Source organism: Danio rerio, chromosome 10 (genome assembly GCF_049306965.1).
Source record: "Danio rerio strain Tuebingen ecotype United States chromosome 10, GRCz12tu, whole genome shotgun sequence".
Taxonomy (NCBI): Eukaryota; Metazoa; Chordata; class Actinopteri; order Cypriniformes; family Danionidae; genus Danio; species Danio rerio.
This window is the reverse complement of record NC_133185.1, coordinates 30,688,816-30,709,625: the sequence shown is the minus strand read 5'-3', so window position 1 is coordinate 30,709,625 and position 20,810 is coordinate 30,688,816. Positions and strand designations below refer to the sequence as shown.

At 35.2% G+C, this 20,810-nt stretch overlaps 1 protein-coding gene across 10 annotated transcripts in view; it reads left to right on the top strand.

The window, feature by feature from the left end:
* postna (periostin, osteoblast specific factor a) overlaps positions 1-9,313 on the top strand; it is a 56,264-nt gene extending 46,951 nt beyond the window's left edge. For all 10 annotated transcript variants that reach the window (XM_073914774.1, XM_002663548.7, XM_073914771.1 and 7 more), the window contains 9 exons: positions 438-926; positions 1,027-1,092; positions 2,184-2,276; positions 3,946-4,005; positions 4,092-4,151; positions 4,231-4,290; positions 5,747-5,833; positions 5,913-5,954; positions 8,719-9,313. In XM_073914774.1, the coding sequence (XP_073770875.1) occupies positions 438-926; positions 1,027-1,092; positions 2,184-2,276; positions 3,946-4,005; positions 4,092-4,151; positions 4,231-4,290; positions 5,747-5,833; positions 5,913-5,954; positions 8,719-8,771 (1,010 nt within the window). In that variant the 3' untranslated portion in view covers positions 8,772-9,313. The remainder of the gene's footprint in view (positions 1-437; positions 927-1,026; positions 1,093-2,183; positions 2,277-3,945; positions 4,006-4,091; positions 4,152-4,230; positions 4,291-5,746; positions 5,834-5,912; positions 5,955-8,718) is intronic.
* The last annotated feature ends 11,497 nt before the right edge of the window (positions 9,314-20,810 follow it).

Here is a 20,810-nt window from a genome sequence, read left to right as displayed (position 1 = left end):
AATAGTACTTACAATCAAAAACTCTTGGTCCACAAGTACACTTAGCTCATCTTTGGCTGAATGTACCAATTTATGTTTTATGAACCTAGCAGTAGCACGAAACGTGACCTCCGCTGAGAAAGTCCAAACCGGTGTTGATTAACAGCTCTGACAGCGCCAGTGACTTTTAATGACTGTGTCCCATTCTCATCTTTGATCACTTACTTCAAATCACTGAAACCACTGTGGAGAAACTGGATAATGTGGAGTTGGATTTGAGACCAATGGACATTTGCCACAATTGGAAGCAAAGCTAACTTTAACTCAATCAATATGTTATTAGCTAAAAAGACAGTCCTTTATGCCAGAAAGGATAAATGTTGATTGAAGATCGTCATAAATGTCATGGTTAGTATATTTTGTCATGACACCTAACAAGATCTGTACCTTTTCTACAGGTCCTGGGACTACAGTTGAAAGGACTGTGATTGGAGAACCAATCAAAGTTACGAGAGTCATTGAAGGACAGCCAGGAGTTACCAAAGTTACACGAGTCATTGAAGGAGATCCTAGTGTTACCAAAGTTACACGAGTTGTTGAAGGACAGCCAGGAATTACCAAAGTTACACGAGTCATTGAAGGAGATCCCAGTTTTACAAAAGTAACAAGAGTCGTTGGAGATCAAAGTCTTACCAAAGTTACAAGAGTTGTTGAAGGAGATCCCAGATTCACCAAAGTTACACGAGTTGTTGAAGATGATCCAAGTCTTACCAAAGTTACAAGAGTTGTTGAAGGAGAACCAAGTTTCACCAAAGTTACACGAGTTGTTGAAGGAGATCCAAGTTTCACCAAAGTTACACGAGTTGTTGGAGATCCAAGTCTAAGCAAAGTTACAAGAGTTGTTGAAGGAAAGCCATCTGTTACAAAGGTCACCAGGCTTATTGAATGTATGTCCAAGCTTCCAATGATTAATTTTATAATAACAAACCCCTGTTATCTTATAACATTTTTATCTTTTTGTTTTCATTCCCTCTTTTTTTTGTTTAGCTCACAGTGCCTCATCTGATGGTGAAATTGATGCTGGCGGAGAAATCAAGGGAATCGTGGGTGATGGTAATTTAATTTTAAGCTTGATATGGATGTGTAGTTCAACATTTCTACGTGACCAGGTTGTTAAAGTGAGGGTTCACACCAAAAATGAAAACTTAAATCTCATTTACTTATCCCCAGGCCATACAAGGGCTATACTTTTGTATTGAATAGAACAGGGGTGCTCAACAGAGTTCAACTGTTCCTGAAGATCTACTGTACCTTCCTACAGAGTTCTGCCGCCGTCACACTCAAGTTTAAGCAAAGGAAATTCTGTGGTATGGCGATGTGAAAAGGTGAGGGATTAAACAAGTTGATTAAACATTCAAAAAAACAAGCGATTGGTCTTTATTTTTAATTTCTGTACAAAGGTCATGTTTTGATCTTCAATTGGTCTTATGCAGTTACATGATTCGAGTACGTAGGTCAGAGTTCACCAAGCTTGAACTCTGCACCTCATCGAACTGTGAAACTTGTTGCAAGAGCTTGCATTTCCAGTCTGACGCATTTTGTGAGCATATGAATGGAAGTTCATGGGGAGAAAAGTCCAGTGTGACCGTAGCTTTCAGCTCCAAACCTGATCAAACACACCTGAATCAATTAATTAGGACTTGATAATTACTGGCAGGTGTGTTTAATGCAACTGAAATCTGCAGGAAGGTAGATAGATCTCCAGGGACAGAGTTGAGCACCCCTGTATTAGAATTGTAAAGATTTTTAGGTGAAACTGTGGTCCTTGGTAATTCATAAAGCAAGTCAACAACTACCAGCATACTGAGAGTCTAAAAAAACATATATAAGCAAAAAATGTATTCCAACAACTCCTTACAATGCATTATGAAGCAAAATGATTGGTCTGTGCATTAATGGCTGCTAATTTTAGATTCAGAAGACTGTGATATATGGTCAGGAGCCAGAGGTATTCATTTGGTTTTTCTGTGTATGTTTCTTGATTCTCAAAGTACCAATAGACCTTTACTAGCATATTATTAAAACCATGGACCACAGTTTTTTACTTTATTTTGTTGTTTAGACAGTTTCTGTGATTATAACCAAAGTGCATGGCTTTTTAGACAGTTCTTAAATGTCAAATCTCATGCCTTTATATATTATAGATATAAGCAATGTGCAGAGGTTTCAGAATGGTGAAGTACACATCCTGCAAGAGGAAGACATCAAGCAAATAACAGATGCCATCGCTCAGGGAGGTTGGTCTAAAACAATGTTGATTGAGCTGTGGTTAATATTTTAATAGTAAATAGCCGCAGCGGAATGAACCGCAAACTTATCCAGCATATGTTTTGCGCAGTCTTTTTATTTGATTATTTTCCATTTTTATTAATAAATAACTATTTTAGTTATTTTAGATTTTTTTGTTTTTGTCTTTAAAAAATGTTTATGTTTGTTTATTTTTTATTTTATTTTTTTTCAGTGCTGTCATTGATTGCAACCCAGGTTCATTCTGAAAACGTAGCCTTATATACATTTTTGGAGATCACAAATTATGTAGCCAGAAGTACATATGGCTGCATTTCATCTTTAAAACGAACGCTACAGGGCAGTATGACGCCGTTCCTTTTGTGCTCACCAGCTGACCACTTACCTCCATATGGGTTGCTTTCCCGCTGTTATCAGTTTGTCCAGTAACTCACCATGTATGTCGGTGGACTTGAGACACAGAGAGAAGTTGACCATGATGACAGGGTTCAAGTTTGGTGGAGAGCGGTTTCAGAAAGCGGGTAAGACAAAAACAGAAGCCAAAAATAAAATAAACAAGTGAATAAGAGGATAACAAGCTGATAAAATCTGGAAACATGATAAAAATCAGGCGAGGGCTTTTTTTCCTGATTGCTTTTCAAATTTGTCAGTTGGATTAGGGGAAGTGGGTGGGCAGGTTAATCTTTTGAAAAAAACTATTGGTTGGATTTAGGGAAGGAGTAGGATGAGTCAGTCGATCAGTCAGTCAACGCCGGCCTCTGGTGGATTAATGTGAGAACAGCAGGCGTGAATGGCAGTCGTGAGAGAAATTTGAGATCTGAAAAAGCATACACAGCGGCCTCTGGTGGATTCGCGAATACAAAAACTACAAATAAGTACCTTCTGGGATGTATTTGGTGTTCTCCAGAAATGTATATAGGGCTATATTTTTAGAATTAGTCTGGGTTGATTTTGTTTTTTTTTTTAAATAAGTGCCATGATAATAATTCAGTATTCATTTTTGTTTTCCTTTTTGTTTAATGTAATATTTATTTTTATTTTTCATTAACTTTAAATTTAGCTTAACTAACTTGAAATAAAGACTTTAAATTTAACGTTACATTTTTTTTCTACATATATCTTTCTCTCTTGCCAAATGCTCTTTTTGCCCATTATCCTTGGCATATGCAATGATCATGTTCTTTCCCATATTGTTTTTTTAATAATACCATTGATCCAAACATTAATTTGATTTATGATTTTGAAAGGCTTGGGATCTGCAAAAGTCTTTTGTAGCTTCCTAAAGAGCTTGACGTTTTTATCGAGAGCAGCTGTGAAGTCGGTGATTCATCCTTGTTTAGTAATGTTTAATGTTTGTTTGTCTGTCTTATTTTTTGCCCATGCATTACAATCTCTCGTTACGTAATAGAATGAAGCCCCGTTGGTTTTCACATGGCTTGCCTCCAGATGTTTTTGATTAAAGTTCCTACCTCATGGTTTTGATTCATTTTTGGCAAGACTACACTTATGATTTAGCTACGGTTTTAAGCTGTACAGTTAAACTGGGATTAAGGTCTTCATGATTGACTATTACTCACCGACTTGGCTCAGGTCTGGTTTTATGGTTTATGCCCAAAGGTTTGATCATCCATTGTTCTCATGTCTCCTTGTTTCTTAAAGGTGGACCAGGGATCACAACTATAACCAGAGTATTAAAACCAGAGCCTCGGGTTGTTGAAAGTAAGACCTAATAAATCAGATGTCGATATAATGTGAGTTCAGTCATGCTCAGTTGTTTGCTTCATTGACTTCTGTTTTTGAATAAGGTGAACCAGGGATCACCACCTTTACCAGAGTCATCAAGAAAAAGCCTCAGATTGTCGATGGTGAGATGCAGTACACATAATGAGGATATGATAAGGTTTATTGTTTATAGTAAAGCAAATTTTCATCTTGTGTTTAAAGGTGCACCATTGGAAACTACTTTTACTAGAGTAATTAAACCAGAACCGCAGATCATTGAAGGTAAGAAGTGACTGCACATATTTGATATTCAATTTATTTGTATTAGTCAGTATTGAAAAAGGTTTAATAATCCAAAACAAAGCAAAACATGAAACACAAATAACAGGAGCATAGACGGCAAACAATGCCTTGTACAAAACAGCTGAAACACAGGAGCATATATTAAGTTGAAGTCAGAATTATTAGCCCCCCTGTTTTTTTCCCCCCAATTTTTGTGTAACAGAGAAGATTTTTTTAACACATTTCTAAACATAATAGTTTTAATAACTAATTTCTAATAACTAATTTATTTTAGCTTCGCCATGATGACAGTACATAATATTTTACTAGATATTTTTCAAGACACTTCTATACAGCCTTAAGTGACATTAAAGTGTTTAACTAGGTTAATCAGGTTAACTAGACAGGTTAAGGTAATTAGGCAAGTTATTATATTTGTTCTGTAGACTATGGAAAAATATATAGCCTAAAAGGGGTAATAGTTTTGACTTTAAAATGGTTTTTAAAAATTAAAAACTGATTTTATTCTAGCTGAAATGAAACAAATTAGACTTTCTCAGAAAGAAAAAATATTATCAGACATACTGTGTAAATTTTCTTGCTCTGTTAAACATCATGTGAGAAATATTTAAAAGAAAAAAATCAAAGGGGAGCTAAGAGTTCTGACATGAGCTAACTGTACATGAGATAACAAGGGAGTAGAGCTATTGAATTGCTAACAACAGCAGTTAGGAATAAACAGTGATTACAAAGAAACAAGAAGTGAACACAGAAACAGAGGGGAAGGCAAAACACTTGAAGATGAGTTTAAAACATAAGAATGGACTGATAATGAAATGATAAACATGCTTAAAATATGTTAACACAATGCGATCTCATTGCAGTTTGTAAATTTTCGATTTAGTGGATAGTTCATATGAATTCTTACAATCTTATTTGTATAATTTTCATATGATTTGCTTATCCCCCAATGATTGGTGGGTTTAGGGGTGGGCTTTGGTGTCACGCCTACTTTTTAAAATCGTACATTATCATACAATTTAACTTGAATCAGCCACTAAACTTACAAAACGTAAAATAGACACGTTTCCTCACAAGATTCGGCTGGTTAACAGCATATTTGTTAACATATTTCTATCTACAGCTCATTGCAATATGCTAGAAATTAATGCTGATGTAGTGTTTAAACATACTAGCAACCTGTTAAACCATGCTAAAATATATTTGAGATACATGCTAATACATGCTAGCATCACATTCATTTATGGTGGAATAGTGTTACTCATGTTAACAACCTGTTAAAAGATGTTAGTCATTTTTTTAATCCTTTAACAGCTTTTTATATAACTTTCATAGCTAATGTTGACAAGCTAGCAATTGTTTTGTTTTGTTTTTTTGTTTTGTTTTTTTGTTTTTCAGCAAATTTTACTGACTAGCATTTTTTGTCATATTTTAGGACCTGATTTCTCAAAGATTGTATCTTTGAAGGACAATCCAGAACTATTTGAATCAGAAACAGAGAGAATCACCAGAATCATCAAGGGTTTGTGGCTTCATAACTCGTATTGATATGAGGAAGAATCAGATATTAAAGTTTTAATTGATTATTATTTTCTTCTCAGATGGACGTTCTCGAAAACGAGCTGCCATCAGACAACTACAAGGTAAGTGTTGGTAAAGCATTTTTATTAGCAACTAGTACTTATTCTTTAGGTCACGGGTCATCAACCCTGTTCCTGGAGAGCTACCTTCCTGCACATTTCAGTTGTAACCCTGACCAAACACACCTGTTTGTAATTATCAAGTGCTGCTTTAGGTACTATTAATTGGTTCAGGTGTGTTTGATCAGGGTTGGGACTGAGTTCTGCAGGAAGGTAGCTCTCCAGGAACAGGGTTGGTGACCCCTGCTTTAGGTACTATTGCTAAATGCTTTAGGTACTAGCACATGTGTAAAATATACTATTAATTATTCATAAGTTACTAGTTGTTATTTATTCAATACTAGTTTATTCATTTGACATTTATGCCTGTGAAATTGACACTGGCAGTTTTTATTTAGATACTTGTACATATTTACTAAATACTTGCATATTTATTATTAGCTAGTACTTGTTAGATACTGAATATTAGTACATTTTTAAAAGATGTTTGTACTTATTCATTAGATGTTAGTACTTAGTTTATTTTAGTAGTTCATTTAATTCATTGACTATTACTATAGTGTTGTTGTTAGTAACAAATAACTTATTTGTCATTGACTTATATCAGGGGTTCCCAAATGTTTCAACCCGCGGCCCCCAAAATAACAATTCCAGTGACTCGCGATTTCCACTATCCTTGGAGGTGGTTATAAACATACAAACTTTGCACACAAGAGTGTACACACACCAAAAGGAACTATAACAACATGAGCATATTAACATCACAAAAAGTGCAACAGTCATTTAAGTAATTATTCATTCGTTTAACCCTCTACTGCACGCATTATGACAAATCTATTAAAAAAAATTGTGTTTTTCTTTTTTTTTTAATGGCTTAACTTTAAGTGCTGTACAAATAAATTTGGAAAATGTTCTTTTTTTAAGGTACTATATGATATGTTGCCATATAGCAACAACATCCAACAATAGATCCAATTAAGAAAGCTGGAAGAGCCAGTTTTGTCCTTTTCCTTTATTCACTTACTGTAGAACATGGTGGCGCTTGCTAATACACTGTTCCCTGTATTCATATCTATTCAAAAGTAGTTTTGCCCTTAAAACTAGATTTTATCCATAATGCAAATGCCATTAACAGTAACTGTGACTAATCAACATTATATTACTAGCTTTCATATTGGTATTTTTACAATTTAAAATTTCAAAGCTGACCTAGCTAACCCATTGCAATATTGCATGTTCCACTATTGCACAGTGTTGCCATTTGGCAACACATATAGTACATTTGATCGATTTACAAAAAAATAAGTTGTGAATATGTCCTCATAACTTACTGGAGGTGAAGTCTTAGATTTTTTTGTGCATCTGACATAATTAGATTCTTTGCTTTTATTAATGTTTACATTTGCATTCAGCAACAACTCACAATAAACGCCAGTCTGTCAGAAATCACGCTACAGAAAAACACAACATGTCATGTGACTTAACCAAAGCACATCATTGGCTACACTAAGGTCTTCTCTTTCCAACAAACAAAATCATAATAATGTTGGTCTTAAAGAAACAGTGGCAGGGAAGTATCATATTGCCATAATAACATAAACAATATTTCTGTTTATTTCCCTGCCACTGCTTCTTTAAGACCTACATTAATTTCTTTTGTTGTAAAGAGAAGACCTTAGTGTACCCAATGACATGCTTTGGTTAAGTCACATTACTTTTTATCTTCTGTAGGTTATGGATAAAATATGGTAACTAATTCTAATAGTTAAATAACATGTATAAGATTTCTGGAAATAACCCCCACTCAGAGGGTCCTGACCTTTGGATTTTTGGAACCACTGACTGATATGTCAATCTTTCAATTGAGCAATCTGACCATCTGTCAGTTTGATTAGAATGTATTCCAATTGTGACTACTACAAAAGTAAACCTCGTTTCTCTGAACCTAAAAAGGTGCTCTTGTGACAGAAGCTAGAGCTGTGTTCTTTAGCCTTTAGCAACCGACTTGAGTCACTGGTTTGATCCCAGCTTGGAGCGGGTTGGGTGGTGTAGGACTGGTCACAGTATGTCTGATAACATTTTTTTTCTTCTGGAGAAAGTCTTATTTGTTTTATTTTGGCTAGAATAAAATCAGTTTTACATTTTGTAAGCACCATTTTAAGTACAAAATTATTAGCCCCTTTAAGATATGTATTTTTTTGAAAATAAAATTCACTAGATCGTATTATATAGATACTTATATTAATTCATTATTTAGTACCTATTTATTATGACTTATGATACACTAATACTTAACTGATAAGGTTGGTACTTACTAGATAGTTTAATAGATACTAATACATAATCATTATCTAAGACATTTTATTTATTACATGCTTATACATTGTAAATCAGTTGTAGTTTTTATGAATGACACACTATTATATATTCATTACTAGGGCTTTTTATTAGCTAGTAATTTGTTTGGTCTAAGACTAATTCAGTACATAGTAGTATTTATAAATAGTAAACGTTTTTACCTTTCTGGCCTAAAGTGCTTTCTTATCTTATGTAGTAACTCATCAGAATGTTTATTTGTTCCAAGTATCTATAAAATAGTTAGTTTACTAAATTAAGTACGCGTATCTAAAAAATTATTACTAATATATTTTTAATAGGTTCCAGTGTCTACGTACTTTAGTACCTATAAAGACTAAGCACTAGTACCTAAAGTGTGTGTGTGCCTGTGCGTGTGTGTGTATGTATGCGTGTGTGGATTAAACCACAGGATCAAGACGAAGAGCAAGACTGGTCAGACATCCCACCAAACCCACACAGTGAGATGAATGGAGACCCTGAGATCCAGTTTAGGTGAATGACAGTGTTGTAGAAGAGTGTGTTTTTGTCCTGAAAATACACAATCCGCATCGAATGTTTACACATTAAAAAAACCAATGTGCAGTAATATCTTGGATTTGTGTGGCATAAACACCCCACTTCAGTTCTGATAAGGGGTACTTGAAATGATGGTGGTTAAAAAAAGACATTGGTGGGTTTTGTTTGTTTTTAAGCTGTTTATATTGTTTCTCTGAATATATATAGTGTATAAGCCTTGTCACTGAGCTTGTCGTGATATTTTGTGGTGCTTGCGTTCAGAGACATGAATGCATTTTTAATATATCTTTAAGGCTGAGCAAAGCTTTGGCTGTTGTGTTTGTTTTAAATTATGTCCAATAACTGTCCATTTATTTCTGGTTTCTAAGTTCATTTTTATGGACATTTTCAAAAAAAAATGTTTTTAGAATTACATCTTTCATGACAATACTTTTTTGTATAAATTTCAAAGTCTCAATGTAGCAAAAAAATAAATCAATTTCTGCTTATAACTCTTCTTGTGACTATTGTATATCAACAAATATTGCAGCCTTTGATTTTTAATCTGTGCTGTTTAATATTTATTGCGATTCATAAAACAGTATAGTCGATTATCCTGGTGAAATGTATGCTTCAACATCATCAGTCATTGTCATTGTGGACTTATTAAATATAAAGTTAATGATGAACCTTTGATAATAGACGTAACCAACCAGGTGATTAATTCTCAGTTTCCACACATACACACACACACTAATTAAAAATGATGATGATTTGCTGTTCTTTTGGGAAATGCAAATATAGTGAATGCAAAAACTGGCACTGTTAACATATGGATTATGTAGCAGCATGCATGAATGCCTTTATACAAAGACACATGGATGGCTGTTTGTAAGGCGTAAAGCTTTTACCTCTTAATGTAGACAACCTGAAGCCAGACCTTACTAAAAACACATTGGGAGGATGAACTTGTCAAGTCTTGCAAGTTGCTTTTGCAAGCAACTGCCTACCCTAGCACTGTAAAAATGTATGAAATTGATTTAATGAGAATGAAACAGAAAGCGCGTGTCATCATTGAAGATTGTTCCCATTTCTTAAATATAAAATTTTAGGCATGTAAGACTTTTTAGGCAATCTCAAGTAAAGAAAAATGTGTCAAAAGTAGAATAGGGTTAATTGTGATTCATGTGATGGTATTGATTGTATTTGTGTTGTGTGATGTGATGTGATGTGATGTGATGTGGTTGCTGATGTAGTTGTGGACAATAATGTACGACATACGATTAAGTAATGGAATCAACATTATTTATCGTCATTAGATGTCTCTTTAAATTCATATTGCCCCACACTGTTTCTGCCTTTGTTTTTATTAATATTAGCCATTCTAGTGAAACCTGAGCTCAGCCGCTTTCAGCACTTCTCTTTAACAGCTCTTTCTGTAAATATGATTGAACCTGATTTAGCCTTTATCAAGCCAACAACAACTTATAAGGACAATAGCAAAAAGCCATTTCTTACACATCTGCCATAGATACATGAGTCTTGCGTAATGTGGCTGAACTTGCAGGTTCACATATGTGTTTTATTATTCTCAACGCATGTGTGCTCTTTCACGGGGACGATTCTGCAGAGCGAACATGATTTCTCGTGTTTGGAAAGTTGACTGAAGGGAAACTTGCTCAAGTAACCACACAAAACAAGAGTTAGAGTCCAGAACCAAATCAGATTCGGATGATTTCATACATGTGACAATCCATTTGCAATGGAAATCCAAAAAATGACTGTTTCCATACTGTTTTTTGTAAAAACATCAAAACATTCCCCATAATCAGACCCTTTTTGTCACTTATGTAACAACTCTGCACAGGGTATTTATATTCATATGTTCTGGGAATGTCCCCAAATTGCATTATTCTGGTCCAAGGTACGAGACCTACTATTAGATCTAATGAAAACTCGGATCCAGTGTGACTCATTACTTTTATCAATCTCCTTATTCATCAACCAAAGAAGGATTCTGTCCATTGTTCTGACTGCTGCGGGAAAAAAAAAATCCTGAAAATATGGCTGGATCCACTCCAGGTGGTGTCCATTCCTTTATGACCACAGTGTATTCATCTTCTGATGGCTATCTTCAGCAGGATAATGCGCTATGTCATAAAGCGTGAATCATCTCAGATTGGTTTCTTGTTGAGTACAATTCACTGTACTCAAATGGCCTCCACAGTCACCAGGTCTCAATCCAATAGAGCACCTTTGCGAAGTGGTGGAACGAGAGATTTGCATCATGGGTGTGCAGCCGACAAATCTGAAGCAACTGCGTAGTGCTATCATATCAATATGCTGCAAATCTCTGTCATAAAGGATTAAGGCAGCTCTGAAGGCAAAAGGGGTTCCAACACGGCACTAGTAAGATGTACCTAGTAAACCCGGTAAGTGTAGTTCAAAATCTAAAATGTTTGATAAAAAATAATCATACTAAAAAAAACATTCCCCAGGTCTGACATTGGCTGGTCAATGTATGAAAGAGTGAATCAATAAATGAATAGATCAACATATGAAATAAATGAATCAATGTCATAAAAATACTAAAATATAATTGTTGTTCATATTAAAATGATTTATTTGTTATCACTAAAAACAAACTAAAAAAACTCTCCATTGTAAAACAAAAACACTTGACTGTAATATATTTTTAAATCAGCATTAATGAGTAGCACCGCAAAGACCCCATTATTAACTTGGTGGTAAGTGGTCTGTGAAGTGGATCATAAAGCTGACAGACTCCTGTGTAAGAAGATTGTGTCTCTGATATCGGTGTGTTGGCATGTCTTTGATGCCAGTCATATATCTGACATACAGTAAAGTAATGGTGGCTGTGTTTCTGTGGTTGAGTGGTGATTTGTATTGAGAGTGAGGTGACGAGTGCTTCGCCTGCAGGCTTCAGGAGCTCCTTCATTAGACGGCTTCAGTACAGAGAGATGAACTCCAATAAAGAAAGTCAAAAGTGCATCTGCTGTGCCAGTGGCAAGAGAACTGAAGAAACACCATTTTACTGCATTCCTGCTGCAATGTGGGAATCCATGATCATAAAAATGATTGTTTTATTGGAGATTTTCATAGTCAGTTTAATATAATGAACTGTTATTTAGGATTTTAATCTTTTTGTACTATCATTTATTCTGTCTTTCCGTCTGTCTGTCTGTCTATCCCTCTGTCCGTCCGTCCACCTATCTATCTATCTATCTATCTATCTATCTATCTATCTATCTATCTATCTATCTATCTATCTATCTATCTATCTATCTATCTATCTATCTATCTATCTATCTCTATCTATCTATCTATCTATCTATCTATCTATCTATCTATCTATCTATCTATCTATCTATCTATCTATCTATTTTTTCCCTCTGTTTTTATAGTCTCTATGAATTATTAAATGTAGCATTTTTTTAGCTAATAATAACACTGTCTGGGGGATAAAACAGGATAATTTGTGTTATTTTTAACCCTGTAGCAGTTCTGACAGATTGGCTATGGAGGAACAGACTGTATTTCAAGTACCAGAAAGGAGGAAAATGTTGTCAATCAGCGCACAAAAGATTTCATCGAAGCATCCCAACCCCTGCACATGGAGATGATTGCTATGATTAGAAGATTTTACGAGAACAAACGAGTCATAAAACATACTGAAGTGACTGTGGTCTTTTTCATCATCGGGCTTTAGACCTTTTCAAACCCAGTTGTTCTGCTTCTTGCTGTCAGTGAAAGTTATTATAGTCTTTCATTTTTTCTTACTTGGAGAAAAAAGAAATGACTACCTTCACCTGGTGGTTAGCTTGTAATGTGTAATGATAATGGGTGGTTTTGAGGGCATTTATGTCCCAGTTCATAACTTATTTCTTAAGATATCAATGATTCATAACCTATCAAGTGTTACCAATTATTACTTAACAATTATTCATTGTAATGTGACAGTAATTCTTTAATTATTATCCCCAACTAACAATTTTGTACCTATAGATTTTTTTCTTTTTCCAAAAAATGGGCTCAAGGGGAAATAACAGTGTGCTTTAGATTCGGTAAATGATGGCTAAAAAAATTATATTTACTTTTGGTATCTACTGTATATACAACAGCAAGGAGTTATACAACACATTTTAAATGTCTCTTTTTATGAATAATAAAACTTCCTAAAGTTTTTAACAACAAACCCAATCTCATTGGAAATATGCTCTATGCACAGCTAGAGTTTTAAAGCCAATGATAAACTTTTGGTGAAAGCTAAATGTGACTATTTTGAATTTCACAAGGTTGTTTTTACAGCATCGATGTTGTAATGTAATTAGAATGCATTCAGTTAAATAGACTTAAGCATTCATTTAGTTGTTCAAGTGTAAAACGAGATGAAAGACCGCTGTAACCACTAATGCTGTCAATAGCAACAAGCTAGCGCAGAAATTCCATTGAAAATCCTGGTATAAGATCAACTGCCCTATTTTAAAGAGATAGTGAGGGGAAATGGAATTTAGTTCAGTGCTTCTTGTCCAATCTGAGACCCACTTCATATCGGAAATCTAACAGGCAGTGAAGATTACTTATTTTTAAAGAAATCAGATCTTAAACGTAATTTTGAAAATGGAAAGACTTTGGGCCGCCTGGCTGAAAATGAAAAGTTTGTGTGCATATAGCCCATTGTTATTTTATAAATCTTATTAGGTATGACTTTGTACACAAGATAAAAATGACACTTTTTTACAGAACAGTTTACAGTTTCTACAACTTGCTAATAATAAACCATTGATTAAGACTTTTAGCTCAATCAACCAATAGTATCTGGATGCAGCCTTTATGATGCAAGCTGAGATTGCATCACTCAGCGATGCAATGTCAGACACAATGCACTCAAATGGAGCGAGTGACGTCACTGTGATGGGTAAGGTTAGAGGTGGGGTTAGTTGAGCCGTTTTTGATTGCACTGCACCAGGTCTGCATCCAGACCCCTCTTCAATCAACAACTAATTTGCTGTCTATTACAGTTTTTCTCAATTAATTTGGCTCAATTCTCGATTTAAATTATTAGCTTATTGTTCACTTCAAATTGGCTTTTCTTATTAATTCAAGCAAACTGCCCATTTATTTATTATGTACTTTTAAATTGCTTTTTGGGACCTCTATCTTTTTTTCCAACAACCTTTAACCTTGAAAAGTTTGAAAAAGTGACTTTTATGAACCTTTTTAGTAGTTTAAAGTGATGTATTTTCTGAGTTTGTGTTGAATGTTACTGTACGATATAAAAACCTTGTAATAAACAGCCAGTACATTTGTTATTTTACAGACTTACTTCTAATTTGCTTCTAATTTATTTTACAGACTTATTTCTAATTTGCAACATCAAAAGTCAACAGAGCAGAGATCAAGGTCCCATAATGCAATTTACATCCTTAAATAAACATAAAAAGATCATATTTTATAAGAACTAATAGACAGCAAATAAGCAGGTACTAAACGAGTAGGTAATAGTTGAAATTAATATTTAAAGGTGTTGCCATAAACATAAATGCTTGAAGGTGAATCCCAAATATTGAACTTTCAGTGGCATTTAAGCATATCAGAAGAAAATGAGATTTATCATTATAGCCAAATTTGTAAAAACGTGAAGCACTGCCATTATGACATGTAATGAGAGTTTGTTATAACACCCCTGTTGTTTCTCAAACCAAAACTAATCATGCCTTATTTCTCTCTAGCAGAGCACAGCAGGACATTTATGGTGTAGTAGTAGAGAATGTGGAGCGAATCACTGGAGGCCCCAAAATCCCAAATTCAGAGTAAAATATGCTCTCTTGTGACTTTCGTGTCAAAAACCGTTCTCGTTGATTTGACAGCCAAGCAACACTCTTGATGGACACTTTCTTAGAGTCATACGTCAATGGAAGCGTTGTGTCAGATCAAATTTAACAAGAAAACTGTTGTGAAATGGGACTTTTGGCACACACCACTCAATCTATGACTTTCTGCTTTTGCTGGAGCCCTGTTAAACATTTCGTAAAGCAAGTTCTCATTGTGAGTGTTTATCACATTAATAACCACCTCTTTAAAACTGCAGTATGAAATAATTATGGTATAACATTTCTGGAGACCGTCAAATACATCCCAGGAGCTACGTTGTTTTGCAGTTTTTGTTTTCGGGAATTCCCCAGAGTCTGCTGTGTGTATGCTTTTTGAGATCCCAAATTTATCTCACGAGTGCCTGATGTTCTCACCTAAATCCACCAGAGGCCACTCTTGACTGACTGTTTGACTGACTGACCAATCCTCCTCCTTCCCTTAACCCAACCAATAGTATTTTAAAAAGCACAGATTGCCCACCCACTTCCCTAAACCCAACCGACAAAAAAGCAACTCAGAAAAGAAAAGCTCTCATCTGATTTTTACCACATTCTCACCCTGTTATTTACTTCTTTATTTTATTTTTTGGCTTCTTTTTTGTCTTACCTGCTTTCTGGAACCGTTCTTCACCAGACGTGAACCCCATCATTGTGGTCCTCTCCTCTCTGCATCTCAAGTCCACTGACATAGCTACATGGTGAGCTAACTGGACAAACTGGTAATAGCCGGAAAGCCGTCCATACGGAGGTAAGCGGTCAGCTAATATGACCGATAAGTGACTGCTTCATAGTGCCATGTAGTTTTCATTTAAAAAAATTAATGCAGCCATACGTACTTATGGCTACATAATTCAAGATCTCTAGAAATGTATATAAGGCTACATTTTTAGAATGAGCCTATGTTGAGTATACCTAAAAAAAAATTTAAGTAAGTGGTTGCAAACAATTTGTAAAGGCTGAATTTAAACAAATACATACAATTTAGTAATGTTCAACCTAATTTGTTTGTCTAAATTCGGCCCATATAAATTGTTTGGAACCACTTAGTAAATCTAATTTAGTAAAATTAATTAAGTAAATCCAATAAATCATTTTTTTTTTCAGTGTACATGTTACTATATCACATCGATAAGCAAGCAGAAGATGGTGGGTGCAGGAGGTTGTTCTTAGTTTGTAGGTTGTTCTTAAAAGAGCTGCTCAAACTAAGAGTAGTCATAAAGAGAAAGTGAATACATGTTTCATATTATGTACATTTCTCAGATCGGAATTTAAATTCTCACCTGTTCAGTCTTCACATCATTGTGTCACTTGTTTACATCAGAATAGCAGTTTCTCATTATGAACAAGTTGCAAATGCTTTTGTACACCCATGCAAATGATTATGTGCAATTCTCTGCCGTACATTATCAATTGCTTATGTCATGTTGATCAAAATGTATATTTTGGTCTCGGTTGAATAGTGTCACGCCCCACAACATGTAATTGTTTGTTCATTAAGTCTTTACATGTAAAATGGCTGAACAAGTTGTCTTAATATTTTGACATTATGCATTTTTCTATACATTTCCATTCGATTTTTTGTTCCAAATCTGTCTAGAATTGGTGTCCATACACAACAATGGCAGGACTTTTCATCCTGATGGCACTGACTTGTTCATTGACACAGAAATATAGTGTTGAGAGATGAACTAGGGATTTTGAGCAAGGGACATGTAATCTGAGCTGTTTTGTTATTCGTACGCTCTGTTTTGAGAAATGCACTTACTATTTTGCAAATTTAAATTTTAATATGAGAAATGTACCAAAGTGACTGAGAAAAACTGTAAATTAAGAGGAAACACCAACATTGCTTTCGATTATTATTAATTAAAAAAATATTTCCACTGATTTTCTTCCTCTGCTGAACAGATGGGTATCAAGTTTATTTTGATGTTGTTTTTGTCTGTAAATTGTGCTTATTTTCTGCTACAGCTATGAAAAAAGCTATTCTGCTCTGGCAGAGTGGCTCCTCATGATGATAGAACACGTACATCTAGGGATTGTTTCTTTTTTCAAAGTTTGCTCATTATGATTTGTCCGAGACGTTTTTTCTGACATTGCATCAATATGGAACTTTTGGACAAATGTCATTAACTGATAATTATTGGTGTTTGGAACCCAGTAACCCATACATACAGTGTAAGTCAGAATTATTAGGCCCCTTTTTGATTTTTTTTCTTTTTTAAATATTGCTCAAATTATGTTTAACGGAGCAAGGAAATTTCCACAGTATATCTGATAATATTTTTTTCTTCTGGAGAAAGTCTTATTTATTTCGGCTAGAATAAAAGCAGTTTTGAACTTTTTAAAAACCATTTTAAGGACAAAATTATTAGCCCCTTTAAGCTATATTTTTTTCGATAGTCTACAGAACAAACCATCAATGTGTAAAGAGTTGCCTAAATACCCAAACCTGCTTATTTAACCTAATTACCCTAGTAAAGCTTTTTAAGGTCACTTTAAGTTGTATAAAAGTGTCTTGAAAAAAATCTAGTCAAATATTATTTAATGTCATTGTAACGAAGTGGCTGACACAGAGGGATCCATTTGCAGTATTTTTTTATTAAACAGTTAAATAACAAATAGCACACAGATGTTGTGCGTGTGCAAACTCACATCAAACACAGTAGAATATCGTTGTTGGGCTGGCGGCAGGTAAACACAGGATGAGTATTCAGGCATGGGTCAGAGCAGCCTGATCTCACGAGAAAACGTAAGTATTTTACGTTTTGCCAGTTTAGTGTTTAGAGTTCAGTCGTACGAAATGGTACGATTTTAAAAAGGAGGCGTGGCACCTGACCCCACCCCTAACCCCAACCGTCATTGGGGGATAAGCAAATCGTACTAAATTGTTTGAATTAGATCGTACGAATTCATACGAATTAGCCACTAAATGAAAAAGTTACGAATTGCCGTGAGATTGTGTTGGTCAGAGGCAGGCAGCTAGTATCTGAGTCGGTAAGCAGGCTAGAGTTCAAGGCAGGCGGCGAGGATCAAAGTCGGGGTTCAGGCAAAGGTACAAGGCAGGCGGCAGGCAGGACAAGGTCAGTAAACGAAGCAAGATCACAACGGGGAAGCATGCAAGGATAAGAACCGCTCAGTAGTGTTAGCCGGGGCAGAACAAGACTTCGCAATGGTTGAGAGTGTGAGTGCTGCTTATATGTGTGAGTGTGTCTGTAACTGGATGAGCTGCAGGTGTGCATGCTATCAGTGTAAGTGGATGACGTAATGCTTAGAAGTCCAGTGATGATGACCTCTGCTGGCCAGCGAGGGGAATGACTGGGACCGAGTCAGTGACAGTCATCATAGCAAAGGGAAAATAAATCAGTTTTTAGAAATTAGTTATTAAAACTATTATTTTTAGAAATGTGTTTAATAAATCTTCTCTTCGTTCACAGAAATTGGGGGAAAAATTTGCTTAAATTTATTATATTTCATTTGCAACAACAATACTGAACTTATGGGTCATCATTATCACTATAAAGTGCCTTTGAGACGTCAGAATTAAAATAAAAATGTTTGAGATTTTTTTATTTAACCACATACGTAATTGTTGTTTTAATTAGTCCTGGGGGCGATGCAGTGGTGCAGTAGGTAGTGCTGTCGCCTCACAGCAAGAAGGTCGCTGGTTCGAGCTTCGGTTTAGTTGGTGTTTCTGTGTGGAGTTTGCATGTTCTCCCTGCATTCGCGTAGGTTTCCTCCGGGTGCTCCGGTTTCCCCCACAGTCCAAAGACACAAATGAATTGGGTAGGCTAAATTGTTCGTAGTGTATGAGTGTGTGTGTGTGTGTGTGTGTGTGAATGAGTGTGCGTGGAAGTCTCCCAGATATAGGTTGCAGCTGGAAGGGCATCCTCTGCTTTAAAACGTGCTGGATAAGTTGGTGGTTCATTCTGCTGCGGCGAACGCAGATTAATAAAGGGACTAAGCCAAAAAGAAAATGAATGAATGAAAACAATGCTTGTGCACCCTATCAAGGAAGGATTTGTGACAGGGTGGACAATGACAGGGAGGACATTTTTGGGTAAAGATAGCATTTATTCAATAAGTTGTACCTGCAGCTGGTAAAGTATTTCCCTATTTAAGCTCTATGTACACAGTTTAATTTCTGAAAATGTTTCTTATTACTTAATATTTCACTATGACAGGGTGCACATAAGCTTGACAACATTCAGTTTCAAACACAATAATGAGGAAAAATAGAAAAGATAAATGTAGATTACTGTGTGCACAGCAGATGTATTAACCTCCTCCAAAGAAAGGCAAAATGGGCATGAGGAATCCAGTGAGTACACCAGAGGGTTCCTTAAAGGGGCATTTACACCATCATGACAGGGTGGACAGCAAACTCAAAAACATGTGCAATATGATTATTACGAATACAAAATAAAAGTTATTAGATTACTTTTTTTGTCAAATAACTTATTAAAGACAAAAAGAATATTTAAAATTCTTTTTTATTTTATCTACCTACTTTTTAGACTCACATAAGTTGGCCGAGCAGTATGTGAGACATGGCAAAATCGCATCCATTCAATGAAAGAATATGGCAAAAATTGGACAAAAACATATTTAATTCTGCATGCATGTCTGCAAAGGTTTCAGCAATTATATTAAAACATCAGAATTTCATCATTACACATTATGTTCATATAGGACTGATTCAATTTTGTGGGACATCAATGGCACCTTATAGTGATCATGACCCTTATAAAGACTTGTTTGGAAATTAACGTCTGAATCCATAATTATCCAAAGACCTAAAAGACTTGTGAATAGCAGATTATCCTGCTGCTTCTCCAATACGGTAGAGACTTAAATATAAAAGAAATGTGGATGATGTATAGATGATTGCCAGGGCTTATTACTAAGCAACACAACGATCTGTTAATGAGGAAGTAGTATGTCCAAAAGCTTGCATACTCCTCTGTTACACACTTTTTCTTTCACAAAAAAGTACACTCTTTAGGACATAGTATAAGTATGCGAATTGGGAAGCAGCATCTGAAAACACCTTCAACAAACTTGACGTCGTAGCTACTGCGCGCCCTCGTGGCGACCGGTGAGTAGTAGGCTAGTGCTGCGCGTGTAAAAAGATGTTCGTTTGTGCGGCAGATTGAACGAATTCTAAAATTAGTATCTCTTATTTACAAAGTACTGTCGAATTACTTCTGACAACTCGACATATTAAGCTCGATGGTTACAGTACCACTAACCAGTCATCATCTTTCTGCTTCACGGATGAATGCGCTTTTGGAGGGATTTGAAGGTGAGTATTGTTAAGGCCTAATGTTACACAGGATTTACAAAATGTGGTCCTTTCCAATTAATTACTTAAGTATTATCAGTTTTCATTTTATTCTAATTTTAATCAACACGTTGTATAGGCTACTAATAATTTAGCTAAAAGGAATCCAAATCCATTTTTACATAGCAGTTTTCATTACTTTTAACAAAACAGCTATAGGTAATGTTGCTGTTTTATATGTCCACTTTTGCTATCATTTTTATTTAGATTTTAATTTTTATTGTTTAACCTCATATATGACCATCAATTCTTTTATTTTCTCCATGTCTCCTGTGGATTTGCGTTTTATTTGGAATTTTCTATAAAGCTTTTTAAGAGGCGTTTTAGATGCAGAGCAGAAATATTCCAGTGGGCATGAAGTTCAGCTTCACGGCTCTTAGCTCATTATTTTACAGGTCATATCTAGAATTCCTCAGCTGTGCACCATACTGAGTGAGAGAATAAATGAACTGATTTGAACTTCATTTATGATGTTTTATATTCAAACACTAGTACTACTTATAACATTACTGTTTGACTTTGACGTTCATGCTGTGTAGGTACAGTCAGAATGGTCAACAGTTCATCAGCGTTTTGTTTGATGAGCTAAACAATGTTTGTGTCTGTAAGAGGCTGCAGTAATTTAATGCTCTGAGTGAATGGGTCATTTGCATTTTTCATTTCTTCAGTGTCTGATATGCAAATTTGGAATCTAATAACTAATGTGGATAAGAAGCAGGAGACTTTCATCATCTATCATACCTGCTCTTGGGAAAATGTGTGTGTTTT